Genomic DNA, 14,107 nt, shown 5'->3' on the forward strand with positions numbered 1-14,107 from the left:
GCCCCACCTCGAATGCTGGGCTCAGGTTTGGGCCCCTCGGGACAAGAAGGGCCTTGAGGGGCTGGAGCGTGTCCAGAGAAGGGCAGCGGGGCTGGGGCAGGGTCTGGAGCACAAGTGTGCTGGGGGGCGGCTGAGGGGGTTTAGCCTGGAGAAGGGGAGGCTGAGGGGAGCCCTTCTCGCTCTCTGCAGCTGCCTGAGAGGGGCTGGAGTGAGGGGGGGGCTGGTCTCTGCTCCCAGGTCATTGGTGACAGGACGAGAGGGAACGGCCTCAGGCTGCGTCAGGGGAGGTTTAGGTTAGATATTGGGAAAATGTCTTTAGTGCCAGAGGGGTCAGGCCCTGGCACAGGCTGCCCAGAGAGGAGGGGGAGTCACCGTCCCTGGGGGGGTTCAAACAACGTGCAGACGTGGCCCTTGGGGACATGGTTTAGGAGGCCTGGGGGTGTTGGGTTGGGGGTGGGACGTGATGATCCGAGAGGTCCTTTCCAACCTTCATGACTCCATAATTCTACGACTGGTGGTGTCAGCAGCCATCCCGGCTTTTCCCCGACGTCGGGAGCTCTCGGTGCCCGTGGAAATGCCCAGGGTGTGCCGCGGCCGCAGGGGTGTGCAGGGAGCCAGGTTTCCCCGGCTTGCAGGACTCCGTGGCTCAGCGCCGGGGTCACAGCGCTGCAGCTCATGGGGCTGCGCGGCTCCGTCGCCTTGCAAAGCGGAGCCTGACTCCATTCAACCCGTACGGGTTGCAGGGGATGTTAATTCTGCTCTACCAAGGATTGATCAAACCTGGCTGAAGGGCAGAAAAACTCACACAACCAAAATAAGAACCAGGGTGAAAGATTTGCCACACACTGTTCCCAGGTTGCATCGCCACCTGCCCCATGGACTTGGGCCACGTCTCTCGCCAGCGGTCTCCATAAATCCCCAGGCAAAGCCCCAACATGTATTTCCAGTGCTATCGATCCATCGACGATGCCTTACTCTGGTCCCTTTATTTCTCTTCCACCAAACGCTCTCTGATGGGTGGCGGTGTGGGAGAACGGCAGCTGCTCGCCGCTCTTTCTTTTACTTTAAAATTTAAATAATTTTAATTTATCTTTAAAGTGCTGCTTTTCGTTGTGCTGTACAACGGGCTGGTTGGTCGCTTCAGCCAGCCAGAGACCCCGTTAGCCAGAAAAGTAAGGTTTAAAATTTAATATTGTGCTTTTTAGAATGAGCTGGGTGGGGTTTGGTTTTTTTTGTTGTTGTTTTCTGTATCTTCTTTTTTACTGGAGGAATTCTTTTAAGAAAATGCCTGCAGGTGGGAAGAGAGGAGTTAATCAGGACGGTGCCAAGAGTGAAGTCAATAAACTGGAGAAAAAATCCAGCTCTCCCATCCATGCGAGCGCCGCGAGAGGCATCGGTTTCTAGCACTGCCCGTCCATCCTCCTCCCTTTGTCTGTCTGTCCATCCCCCCAGTTTCATTACCCTTGTAACTCTGGTGCATCACCGAAAACCTCACTGAATCCCAATACTCACTTTACAGCCTCAGCTTCTCCGTGCTGGGTCAGGAGCGCGGGCGAAGGGAGGTTTCCTGACGGGAGCAGAACCGAGAAGCAGCCGAATCCCGACAGATTCCCCCGGCACCGCCCAGGCATCGCCCCACTTGCGGCAAGAGTGCCGAGCAACGCAGTTATTTCCATAACCAAAAGGGCTCTGATCGGAGCAAAACCTGGGCTTTTCTTTAAGGAAAAGACCTGCTGGCTGTGGAGGTTTTTCACAAAGCCCTTCCCCGGCCTGGCCGCGCGCTCCCTTCGCATTTCCCTCGGCAGGGAGCGAGGCCCGAGCTCCGCGTCTGCCGTCAGCTTCACCTCCCGCTTGGCACGCGCTGAAGTGCCCCTGGTCTGCAAACGCTGCAAAACATCTACGCTAAAAAACCCCAAAACCCAGACTTACAACCATTTCCATAGAATGTAGTAAATAAATAAGGGGGAATAAAAATTCCAGGCACGCTCAGATAAAAACTACCCTTTTCCCTTTCTTAAGCCGGGCTGCAACAAATGTGGGACTTGAATTACTTGAAGGTGTCAGTTTAACGTCAGCGTGACATCAGTGCATCCCTCGATCAGGGACTGTGGGTTCGAGGGCACTAAAATGGCACTTGGGAAAAGCAAGTAACAGCATTTTGGAGCTGGCTCCTGCCAACTTCACACACCGCCGCCGCCCGGGAGCTGACGGTGTGGCTGTTGCAGGGTGCTTTTCCCACGGGAGGTGCCAAGAGACGCCCATTCCCAGCCCCTGGGCTTGGGTGCAAGCTCCGGAGTGGAGCTGTGAAGTGTTGGGAGAAAAAGGGATCAGGTTGTGAAAGCGGAGAGTGCTGGAAACTGTAGTGTTTCCCTTTTTTACACCTGTACACGTGTGCAAGCCCACCAGCGTGTGCCAAAACCATCTGCACCATCATCAGCAGCTTCTTGCGAGCCCCGTGCATGGCCACGGATCGCTGGGGGTCTACACAGCTTCACCCCAAATGGCACCCGAGGGTGGGGCTGGGGGGCTGCGGGGGGCACACGGTGCGCAGAGGGTCGGGCTGCCCGCAGTCGTGAGGGTTGCTGTGACTATTGATCACCGCTGATGAATCCCTGCTGTCCCTCTGAGTAATTACAGCACATTTCACAGCACAGCATCATCCATCAAATGGCTGAGCAACACTAAAGAAAAACTAATCGCACGCTGGAAGGAGAGCCCCATCTCCCTCGCCTGCCCCTCCCTCCTCATCCTCACCTTCCTCTGCCCATCCCATCCACCCAGGCTGCTTTTCTTCCCCATCTCCATCCTTCCCAGGGTCGGACTCCCATCCTGAGCTGGGTCCCTGGCTCGCTCCAAGGACACAAGCTGCCCATGCTTGCTGCCGCAAGGAAGAAAAATAAAAATACAGCTCATGGCTTTCCTCCAGCCCTCCGAGCACGGAAGCACGTGTTAAATATGTATTACTCCCCCGTTACCACCCCTCTCCTCCCCACACACCCCCCCCAAGCAGCTCCCCACCACGGGTGCCCGCTCCCGGGGCAGCGTGGAGACCCCAGCTCCAGGGGCTGCCAATCCCAGCCTCATCCTGCAACGCACAGCCCAGCGAGCCAGGGCTATTTTGGGAGGCTGGAGCAGGAAAGGATTAATCCCCAGCGCGGCGGCACCATTAGGTTTTGTCACCTGCTATCCATCTGCCTCTAAGGAGCCGGCTCCACACCGCTCCCTCCCTCCCTTCGCTTTTTCTCACGCAGAAAAGCCCGAGGCCAAACCCACGCACAGTGCCCGGTGTCAACTCCCCTGTCCTCACTGAAGGGGACTTGGACACCCCAAGGGTCTGGCTGAGTCACGCGCAGAGGAGAAAGCTGCCTCTTTTCTCCTGGAACATATTTGCATTGCATATATATGCTAGGTCTATATAGAAAGTGCTAATTATACTTACAGACAATTATAACTAGCACGCAGGGAGAGCTGTCCCCTGGGTGCACCTATGGCTGTGGGTGTGTAGTCACTGTTTGTGATTGGAAAAACTCATCCTCTGTGGGTGTCGAAGCAGCGCTTGCCCTAAGGAGACCCATCCCGCAAATAAATGCACGTCTGTGAGTGCCCAGGGCTGGGCATGGCCCCGGCGCCCCCCGGCACCCCCCGGCGCCCCCCGAGCCACCGCTGCAGCGGCCGGAGGGGCACGGTCTGCCCTGCTTCTCCTCTGGCAGGTTTTTTTGAAGGGCATGTCCAGAAACAAGACCGTCCTCTGGCTCTGGAACGTGACTCGTTCTTGGCCATTACTTGGCATCCCTGCACCCGATACCTTGACACAAAAATTCAGAATATTAGGAACAGTTCCAGAAATCCAACAAACTTCCCCTCCCCTTGATCAAAACCTGGCAGCCTTCAGCATCACCCCAACACCGGACAGAGCCGTGTCCTTACCCTGCCACTGCGCTGAGCCAGAGGATCTTCTTTTCATTGATTTTGTTACTTTTTTTTTGCGACTCCGAAAAGAAACACGGAGAAACAGATGGGGCAAAGCTGGCGGCTGCACCTGAAGCCCTGACGACACGAGGCAACACGCGCCACGTAATCAAGAGGAAATCCAACTTCTCCGCTAGGAAGTTTTGCTTGCAACGCTGCAAATTAATTACTGGTTTCAGGCAAAGGGGCCGTCGGTGGCAGCCCCGGGAGATGCTGTCGCACCAGCTCTGGAGGGAGAGCGGATCTCAGCAGCTCCCACAGATGCTGCTGCCGGGGCTGGATCCAGGCAGGACAAACCCAGCTTTGCAAATGGTGCTGGAGAGACCCGCGGCAGCCTTGCCTTCAAATTAAAGGCAGAAGCATCCAAAAGGACAAACCTATTAGGGAGAAACAGGAATTGAATTACTCGGTATTTCAATATCAGCTGGGGACGAGGGTCAGGGACCATGAAGCACGGCAGCTGTTGAGGACGGGAGATTATTGGAAACCAGGGCCTTTCATGAATCAGGCTGACAATTGTCTGAGCCCAGGAGAAGGAGGAGGGGACGGCAAGGCAGGCAGAGGCTGGGCAAGGCGGCGAGGGCCAGGATGAGGCCTCAAAGCAGGTGGCTGTATCTCTCCCCTGCAGAATTTGGGGCACTCAGGCTGACAACGGGATGGGAGAAAGGGAGGGAAAAGTGTCCCCTGGCCCCTGCAGGGTTTTGCATTACGGCAGTGGGTCTGTGCCTCTGGCCCCAGAAGGGCTCCATGCTCATGGGGACGGGAATGATACCTGCATCCTCGGAGAGCAGCAGCCTCCAGCGAAACCCAGGGCTGAGCAGCGAACGGGTCCTGATGGACCACCACCGCCCGCAGCAGCACGAACCTGTGCAGGGTGGGAAACGCATCTGAGGGAAGAGAGACAATGCAAGATGAGACACCCTCGCCAGGCAGGAGCCAGGGACCAGCCCGGCTGCAGAGCCCGGCCCTGCTGCATCCTCGTGGCTCGGCTCCCCTCTCCATCTGCTGGCAAATCCCACCGCCCCCGGCCCGCCATCGCAGCAGCCCCCGGCCCACCGTGAGCATCACTACATGGGATTCAAGCCCCAAATTCCCAATTCCCGTTCCCTTGGGGCTCTCAGCCACCCCCAGGCCAGAGGGCTGCCGTGCACGGCGCGAGGTGGGATCCCACCCTGCAGCACCCGCTGCACGGGGAAGACGCTCACCTCCGGGAGACGCCTGAGGCAGCACAAGAAATCCCTCCACGTGTCCCTCCCCTACCACTGCCCTTCGCAACCGCTTTACACCTGTGTCTGGGACGACCGGGACGAATAAACCCCGTCACGGGAAGTGAGGTCCTGGACCTCAGGACAACGCTAGCAAGGAAGGACTCGTATTTTTTTTATACATTAGAACATTTATTTCTCAGAGAGAAAATATAGTCTCAGACAGTCAGATTATAGTAGGTAAAATTAGCATTTTTTTTCTTTACAAGCATAGATTTTCTTATTACCTCTCTTATACCATCTGATATAAACAATTCTAGAAAGCAAATAATCTCACTTTCTACAATAAATAGAGCGATCTGTGCTTTACAGCAGACTGACAGTAACGTTTAGGTCCCGTAGCAACAGCAGGATATTAGCCAATTCAAATTCTAAAATGTAATTTAAAAACCGAACAGAACAAAACAAAACAGAACAAAACAAAACAAAACAAAGAACCCAAATCTCAAATGATCTTAAAACATATACACAGGTCACAAGTCCACAGCTGAGCTACCACCTGGAAAAGTGTATGTTCCTTTAAATAAATTACACTGTGTGCATATAAAAGACCCAGCAACACAACTGAGGACTTCAAGAATGGTGACAATAGGTCTAAATAATTTAGAACAATATTTTACAACTATATACACACCATCCTTCCCTAGCCACACTCCATAGGCATTATTATTATTATTATTTTTTACAAAATCCTATGCCCCATCTCTACATGTTATAGGAATCTTTCTTAAAGTGTGGTTCCATGTCCCAATGTATAAGAAGTGGTATTTTAAAAAAGTAGACCAAGTAGAAATGGCAGTGATTACTCCCCACTATTCATTATTATTATTATTATTATTATTATTATTATTTTGACCCCACATTCTCTTCAGTATGAAAAAGTTAAAATAATAAAAAAATATTGAGTTAAAAAGCGAAATGATGATATTCAATCTACAATCTTGCTCTGCACCTTTGGTTATTAAAATGGGAAAGCAAAAAGGGATACACAACAGAAGAGATCAGAGAAATCATAAAGTCCTTGGCTAATAGAAAAGGTTTTATCATCAAGTTTCCAAACATCGGTTGTCCCCGTTTTTGCAATGCAAACCCAAAAAACCAGGGATTGTCTGCAGAGCTGGGTTTACTTGGGTTTTAATGGATGACAACGCTGGAGACCCACACACGGGGGAAAGGATATGTGTGTGTGGGAGAAGGCGGCAAGGCAAAATGGTCGTGTGCTCTAGTTAGTGCTTGGTTTCAACCCACACCGATCAGAGGAAAATGTTAGAGAGACAGAAAAAAGGGAAGAAAGGAAGAGGAGCCTTACACCAAATGTGCATAAACCAACACAAAAGATGTATCTCCCTCCAACCCTGATCAACCTCAGTGCCTGCAAAGCTGCTCCAGCTCATTAGACACCTCCAAAGTTAGTTTTGCTTCTTAAAAAAAGGAAGTTATCTTTGCTTAGACTCAGTACTGTACTAAACCATGATATGAAATGTTACTGGAACAAGCACAGTCACAGAAATCCGAATTCAAATGTGAAACTACCAAATCAATTTCTAGGACACAACACACACACACACACAAATCAGCTAATTTGCTTTTCGCGTTTAAAGCTCCGTGCATCTGTGCATGTAAGTGTGTGCAGCAGAGAGGAAGGTTACCAAAATATCTCAAGGTTACCAAAATATCTCAAGCTTTTCTAGATGCAATGAAAGAAACCTACCATGGAAACACTGCGTACGTAGGCAGGAAAACCGTAACGCAAACTCCCAGCTACGGCTCTTGTTTTAATGTGATGGGACAATCAATGTCATTTAAAAAAATAAAAAGGCCAATGATGGTTAGGGTAAATTTGGCACAAGAAAGTCCACTTGGGATTTCCGTAAAGGATCCTGGTTCGGTTACAGTGGTGACGGGTTCCCGGGAATTCCTCGGGGACGGGAGGCAGGGGCGAGGGAGGGCGCATGAGGTCCGAACATCTAAGTGCTGCGCTCTGCTCACTGCATCAGCTCACCTTGGCTCCCGTCACCTGGCAGCTTTTCCTAACTACCTTACTCCTGGCCCTGTAGACTATACATTTCATCTCCTGCCAGCTCTTCAGCGAGACACATTCAGAAAGAAGCTGGACAGGCTTTTTGGCACATTTCAGGGTACTTCGAGGAGTGCTGACAGCTGCTGGGAACGGTGTTTCCCCGCCGGCCAGTGCACGAGACGGTCCGCTCCGCCGACACAGCGAGCACGGGGTCTGGAGGAAAAGGAGGACCAGCCACCCTGACCCCTTACAGGTAATTGGACGTAACGAAGGGATGATCTCCCCGCACACGGCTCATGTGAATCATGGCTCGGTCGTATGCCACCTGCACAGACTTGCGGATGCTGGTTTTTCGTCCCTCCAACATCTTTAACTTGTCCACTGTGTCATCCACGCCGAGGGGATAGACTTTGTCACGCGGAAGCCACTGCCTGCAATAGAAAGGAGAGCGCAAAGCCCCATCACCGAGAGCATCAAGCGGGGAAACGGGGAAAGAAGAGCAAACACCTGGAGGCCTCTTGCTCTTGCAACGCTACTCCTGAGCTCTCTGCAGGAGGCTGACTGCTCCGATGTGCCTGGCTCTCATACCTGCTGCAACAGGCCAAGGAGCTTGTCCCGACAGTTTCCAAGACATGGCCAAATTCTCCAGCTCCTCAAGCATTCCCCACATGTCTCAGCAGTGATTACTCACTAGCTGTCATCTCCTCCCTGGGAGCAGCTACGTTCCTGTGATCTGTTTGTTTATAATTAACACCCCACAATGATGCTACAAACGTTAAAATGTCTGAATTTGGCATGGAAGAACCACCTGTAGCCAAAACGCCTTCCTGCACGAGCAGTTTTATCTCTCCTTGGAGTCCTTACTCAAGGGTTTCAATGCTCCTAGGAGCTCCAGGGGGAACTGGAAACTCCTGTGTTCCATAGGGCAGCAAATACAGGGACTTCCATGGTGGAAAGTAAGTTTTTATCCCCAAGAAAGCTCTGTCTTGTTCCAAGAGGCTGTAAGCATCACGCTTTGGGTGACTACAACTATCTGAGTATCATCCAGAAACAGGCAGCTTCCAGTAGACATGTCCCAAGCCCAACTTGACCCCAACCGATGACTTAAATTGCAAGTGCCTTTTCTATAGCAAGTTTTTATTGTGCAGCCATTAGCCCAGGTTAACGAGCACACTCAGAAACATGTCATCTTTCCTAACGAAGTTCAGCCCCTAGGAGTTAAACCTCAGCCACTGCTAGCACAGCTGAGCGCGTCTCCCAGCCGGCCAACACGGGCAACCCAGGGCAGCTCAGTTTATCTTCCCCACAAAGAAGAGGGGCCTATTTCAGTCTTTGAGAGCCTTCCTCAGCATCACTGAAGTCAGCAGAATTTCGATCTGGCACTAAGAGGGGTTTTTAGGACTTTCCTGAGGTGCCTTAGCCTCCCACAAACTGCAAACAAGGCTTTTGGCTACTTAGAAGTGTAAACATCCACCAGAGCTTGTCTTCAACAAGAGCAGGGCAAAGCCAAGGAACTGCTGATTTTTATTGGGAAGGTAGTTTCAGTGACACGTTTGGATTTAGATTTTTCAAAACTGATGACTACAGCAACAGGAAGCGTGGCATTGCCATTGATTTTCAGCTAAAAATCGTTAGTACCTCTTTGAAGAACATGCCCTGTAAGAAGTGTTTCTGGTAATCAGGGACAGCGAAACAATGCAGTGTACTACTAAAAAACCTTGGGAGCGTGTCTCTTGGCACCTCTTTTCCTCACAGGACACAAACATGTTCATCAAGTGATGCAAATGTGGCCCCTTTCTCAGCTTCCCAAGAAGATGGCACGTGCTTTTCCTTTGCCTGTGTTGCACCTTGCCTCCATCTCTTTAAACTGCATAAAACACTGCAGCAGTCCCAAAACACAGGGGGAAACACGCCCCGTTGTTGCTTTACCCCGCCGTGTGTTTGGTTCTGCTCTCTCCCCATCATGCACCTTCCCTCCAGCCGCGACACAGCCTCCGGGCTACGTTCGCCTCCCTCCTCCTCCTCGCCCTTCCCTGATCTTATGGTTCCCTGCTCTTCCAGGCATGCCAGCCAAGACCTTCCCCAGGAGAATAAGGAGGAGAAGGACTCTCAAAGTACCACGAGGCTCCTTTTTAAGCTCTTAGTATCTTATTTTATAGAGGCAGAAGCAGAAGAGGCAGGCCCCTTCTCTCCTCGTTCCCATGCGCACCCCAACTGCCCAGGATCCGCTTTTCCCGCAGTATAAACTCTCTGGATCTGTGATCCCCGCTGCACACAGGCATTGCCTCCTGGGTGACAATTTATTCGCTTGGTTCGTGTTCCCACGTGGCATTTGCCAGTTAAATAACCCAGTGGGTTTGGGTTCAGTGTGCAGCTGCCTGCCTCATTACGGGGACTCACCTCTTCCAGCATAATGCTCCAATCTTACAGGTTTCCCATTGTTTCGTACACGTACAAAGCCTTATTGCTCCTTTTTAAGGCACTTCACTGCTTTGTGGCTTATTGTATCCGGCTGGGTTATTGTTACCATGTGAGCAGGTCAGCCACTGATACTAAAATCAGCAGATTCAGTCTGTCTGAGACAGAATGGTAAAAGGCGTTGAGATATTTCACTTGCCCTGAACCAGGCGCTTACACCTGCATTTTCCATCTTAAACAAATATCTTGATTTGCAAACTGCAGGTACTCAGCACCTCCGAAAAATCAGGCAAGTCTAAATATGGAATAAACCCAGCATTTTTAAAATGTTACCCTGGAGTATTTTGGCAAATCTTTTGTGCAGCAGTGGAACTGGCTGCTCAGTCTGCTGCTGTTTTAAAGTCAAATGCTCTCTCTAGTTTGCTGCAGATTTTGACTACTGAATTGGTGTTTCATGTACCTCAGTATTTTTGTGGTGATGTGACCTTTGGGTGAAGGATGCCGGGCTGTTCGCCACGGAAGTGGAACAGTCAGACGTCATGCTCTTGGGCCAGGGAAAAGCCGGCTGGCTTCCTCATTTAGACTCTTCTTGATCACTGCGTATTTAAATTCTCCAACTTACATGTAACACCATCATCATCACAATTCCTATACGCTTCCATACACCAAAGATTATGTTAAATCTTCCCTCTCTGCCACAGCGCTCACCACAGGCCCCCGCTTGTCTGCACACACTCACCAGGTTCTCTTGTTGTCAAAGAAAAGGACAAGGAAGAGCTTTTCTCCTGCCTCTGTCTGCCTCTGCTCCCCCAACTTCAACACATCCATGGGTGGGACTGGGATGGGGACTCCATTGTGGAGCAAACCCTCACGCGGCATCTTGGGATCGATTATCTAGGGACACAGGGAAAGGATATTTAAGCACAAAACCCTTCAAGTACTGCAGAAAATGCACTTTTTTTTTTCCTGTTCTTTCAGTCTATCCAAGCTAGACAATTAAAATCTACTTAGGATGGGTAAGTAAAATTGCTTGCTCTGTCTCAGTGGCAATTTTTAAAGAATTTTCCTGTCCTCGAGGCTTCCCCTGTGGGAGGGAAGCCAGTCAGTCCAAAGGCCAAGCACCTGATCTAAAAAAAAGGGAAAGAACATCAGTATGTGGTTCTGTCTGGAGGTAGATGCATTTACACTAATTGGTTCTTTAGTACCAACTCAGTACTGTTGTGTTCAGCAAAGGATTTCCTTCCCTCACTCCTAGCTGGTGCAACAACGCTGACACCATTGCTGTACTCAGCAGGCATAATGCAATTCCACAACAGCTCCATTCTGGTGCCATTCAGTTGATTTCAGAGGCGTTGCTCAGATTTATACTGCTATTAGGTCAGAATCAGGCCCAATATTTGGAGAGTCGACAGGCAGTGCCAGCTTTATCAGGCCAGAGGAACACGGACTATAGCAACTTTGGAGAGAAGTAACAACAGATGCCTCGAGTCTCCCCTACAAAGCAGAAATGTCAGTGTCCAACATTCGTGCTATGTGATCAGAGGAGCAGAATGAAACAGAAAATGGTGGATGCAATGGTCTAGTCTTCTTCGCCTCCTGATCTTGGCTCCTGAGGGCTTGAAAAAGCAGCCTGGCTTTGACACTGGCCAGTAGGAATTTATTAAGACACTTTTCCACCACGACAGATTGCCATAAAAACGCCTTCTTTGGGGGCAATCTGTGTTTAAAGCCATGCTAAAGCACAGTTTAACTTCAGCTGCAGCCACATGAGTGTCTAAAAATGCTTTGGCTGGCCAACACGGCTAGCTGTTCTCTCCTCTGGGCTCCCATTTCGAGTCAGAGCATGGACAAGGGTCACTCTTTTAGCAGAATCTGCCCTTTCTGACGGCATCTGAACTGTGCTCAGCCACAGCCAGGCATACGTGCTGTGTCAGCTTATGGATGGTTTCACAGCTCTGCTTCTTGCATGTAGAGACCTGAATAATTTCCATGATAACTACGCTTTCCTTCACCCCCTACAATTTCTCAGCAGTCACAAGGTACTTAAGGGGATGGCTGCAGCCATGCAGAAATTACGTGGAGCAGAGACGGCAGAACGAGCCACATCTCAAGGGATGTATTTAAAAGTGTAGAAACAACAAAACGTAGTCAGCCTATCACATTATCTTACTTATATACTTACTTCAGCAATCTCTGTTGATAACTTAACATGCATTTAAAAGCCTGCAGTGCTGCTGGCACTTCCTAGGAATAGCTGCATGTCATGCCTGGCTTTGGAACCAAGTATGGTGCTCACTGAAGCCACGTTTATGGATTTCACATTAATAGTCAAATATCCAAAGACATATAAATATTAAGGAAATATTGTTCAAAGGACCAGGTGCAAACACATGTACATATTCTCATATTTAAATCAAGCATATGCTGACTGAAGAGGATATATGCATCTTGCCAGGTGGCCAAGGAGGCCACCAGCCCCCGGGCTTGTGTCAGCACTGGTGTGGCCAGCAGGAGCCAGGCAGGGATGGGGCCCCTGTGCTCGGCACTGGGGAGGCCCCACCTCGAATGCTGGGCTCAGGTTTGGGCCCCTCAGGACAAGAAGGGCCTGGAGGGGCTGGAGCGTGTCCAGAGAAGGGCAGCGGGGCTGGGGCAGGGTCTGGAGCACAAGTGTGCTGGGGGGCGGCTGGGGGGGCTGGGGGGGTTTAGCCTGGAGAAGAGGGGGCTGAGGGGAGCCCTTCTCGCTCTCTGCAGCTGCCTGAGAGGGGCTGGAGTGACGGGGGGGCTGGTCTCTGCTCCCAAGTCACCAGGGACAGGGCGAGAGGGAACGGCCTCAGGCTGCGTCAGGGGAGGTTTAGGTTGGAGATGAGGGGAAATGTCTTTAGTGCAAGAGGGGTCAGGCCCTGGCACAGGCTGCCCAGAGAGGTGGGGGAGTCACCGTCCCTGGGGGGGTTCAAACAATGTGCAGACGTGGCCCTTGGGGACATGGTTTAGGAGGCCTGGGGGTGTTGGGTTAGCAGTTGGACTTGATCCGAGAGGTCTTTTCCAACATTAACGATTCTATGATTCTATCACAAGGCCAGTTAGGCACCTATATACAGAGTTGTATTCACTATATAGGAAAATGCGTGGGCAGTTAGACACCAGTAGAACCTGGTGCCTGCCTTTATAAAATTTACATCTCCTCATGCCAACAGTACTGATTACTTTCCTCATACCTGCAGAGTGAACAGGAGAGGAGAGGAAAGATCTCCTCCTATCCCTGGCACCGAGAGACCAATATTTTATGAATCCTCTGCAATGCTCTGAAACAACGAGCACAGGAAAAATTAACTGTGCAAAGAGGAAAGAAAAACAAAACAGCACATATTGCATGATTTTGGGAAGTTTTCCTTTTCTGTCTGGTTACAATGCACACTAGTTCTGGGCTACCTGTGCTGCGGGTGCAGGCTGCGAGAGAGCAACAGGGTACTTACCAGGGCAGGGTAGGAGGGATAGCCACGGCACTTGGCCCACACAAGCTCCAAGGGCTCCAGCTCCGCCTGACTCTCAAAGGACATCAGCAGAGTCCTGCCTAAGGGACAGAAGGAGACATGGCTTAGGAGGGCGATTACTAGTGAGGGGGTTATGATAACACAAGTAACCACACCGTCATCTAACCCAGGCACAATGGCCTGCATTGTCTCAGTAGCGTTCAGCTAAAACAGGTGACTATTGCTGTACTTAAAACATACCGGCAATATTTGTTTTCATTTTTTAACCTATTTGCTTCTGCAGCAAGCAGAAACCTGGAATTTCACCTTTTTTTCCTAACAAACCTATCGTCCTGCTATTCATCGCACAAGACCATACTTCTAATCATTAGTGTGCACATACGCATAATTCCAAACCACTTCTCTTAACCAAGATGCAGAGCAAAATGCAAAGCCACTTATTCTTTGTACCTATATGCACTGGGTATCCAAACCAGAGGTGATAAGACACGCGTCTCGTCTGCAGTAAGTTTATGATAAAATGTAACATGCAGTGAGATCCAGCCTGGCCACCGCTAACGTCCAGCCGCCTTTATGCTCTGCCAGTACAGGCGTGTTCTGCATTAAGACAAAGCAGCAGGCTCCTAAATCATGGGTCTAAGGCTATGCACGCATGTAGCTTCAGATGACCTCTTCAGTATGGAAATATTAATCAAATCCAGCTCTGGAGTGAATAGTTGCTGTATGACTGGAATCAAATGGGTATATAAGAGATCAGTTTGGTCCGTTAGGCTCCATCAAGCCAAATCCATCCTCAGTGGAACTGGTGAAGCTGTATCTGAGATTAATTTGGACCACTGTTCAGAAAGCTCCTTTTTATTCCTCTTAAATACTAATATTTATACAATTCTGATGCCATATACTTTGGGGCTATTTGATCTCTGCAGAAAATGCCTGGTTCTAGT

At 50.4% G+C, this 14,107-nt stretch overlaps 1 protein-coding gene across 2 annotated transcripts in view; it reads right to left on the minus strand.

Annotated features, from left to right (window-relative positions):
- Positions 1 to 5,344: 5,344 nt before the first annotated feature.
- BRPF3 (bromodomain and PHD finger containing 3) overlaps positions 5,345 to 14,107 on the minus strand; it is a 30,617-nt gene continuing 21,854 nt past the window's right edge. For both annotated transcript variants that reach the window (XM_064472311.1, XM_064472310.1), the window contains 3 exons: positions 13,146 to 13,243; positions 10,412 to 10,566; positions 5,345 to 7,685 (listed from right to left, as the gene is read on the minus strand). In XM_064472311.1, the coding sequence (XP_064328381.1) occupies positions 7,502 to 7,685; positions 10,412 to 10,566; positions 13,146 to 13,243 (437 nt within the window). In that variant the 3' untranslated portion in view covers positions 5,345 to 7,501. The remainder of the gene's footprint in view (positions 7,686 to 10,411; positions 10,567 to 13,145; positions 13,244 to 14,107) is intronic.

Source organism: Phalacrocorax carbo, chromosome 23 (assembly GCF_963921805.1).
Source record: "Phalacrocorax carbo chromosome 23, bPhaCar2.1, whole genome shotgun sequence".
NCBI classification, from domain to species: Eukaryota; Metazoa; Chordata; class Aves; order Suliformes; family Phalacrocoracidae; genus Phalacrocorax; species Phalacrocorax carbo.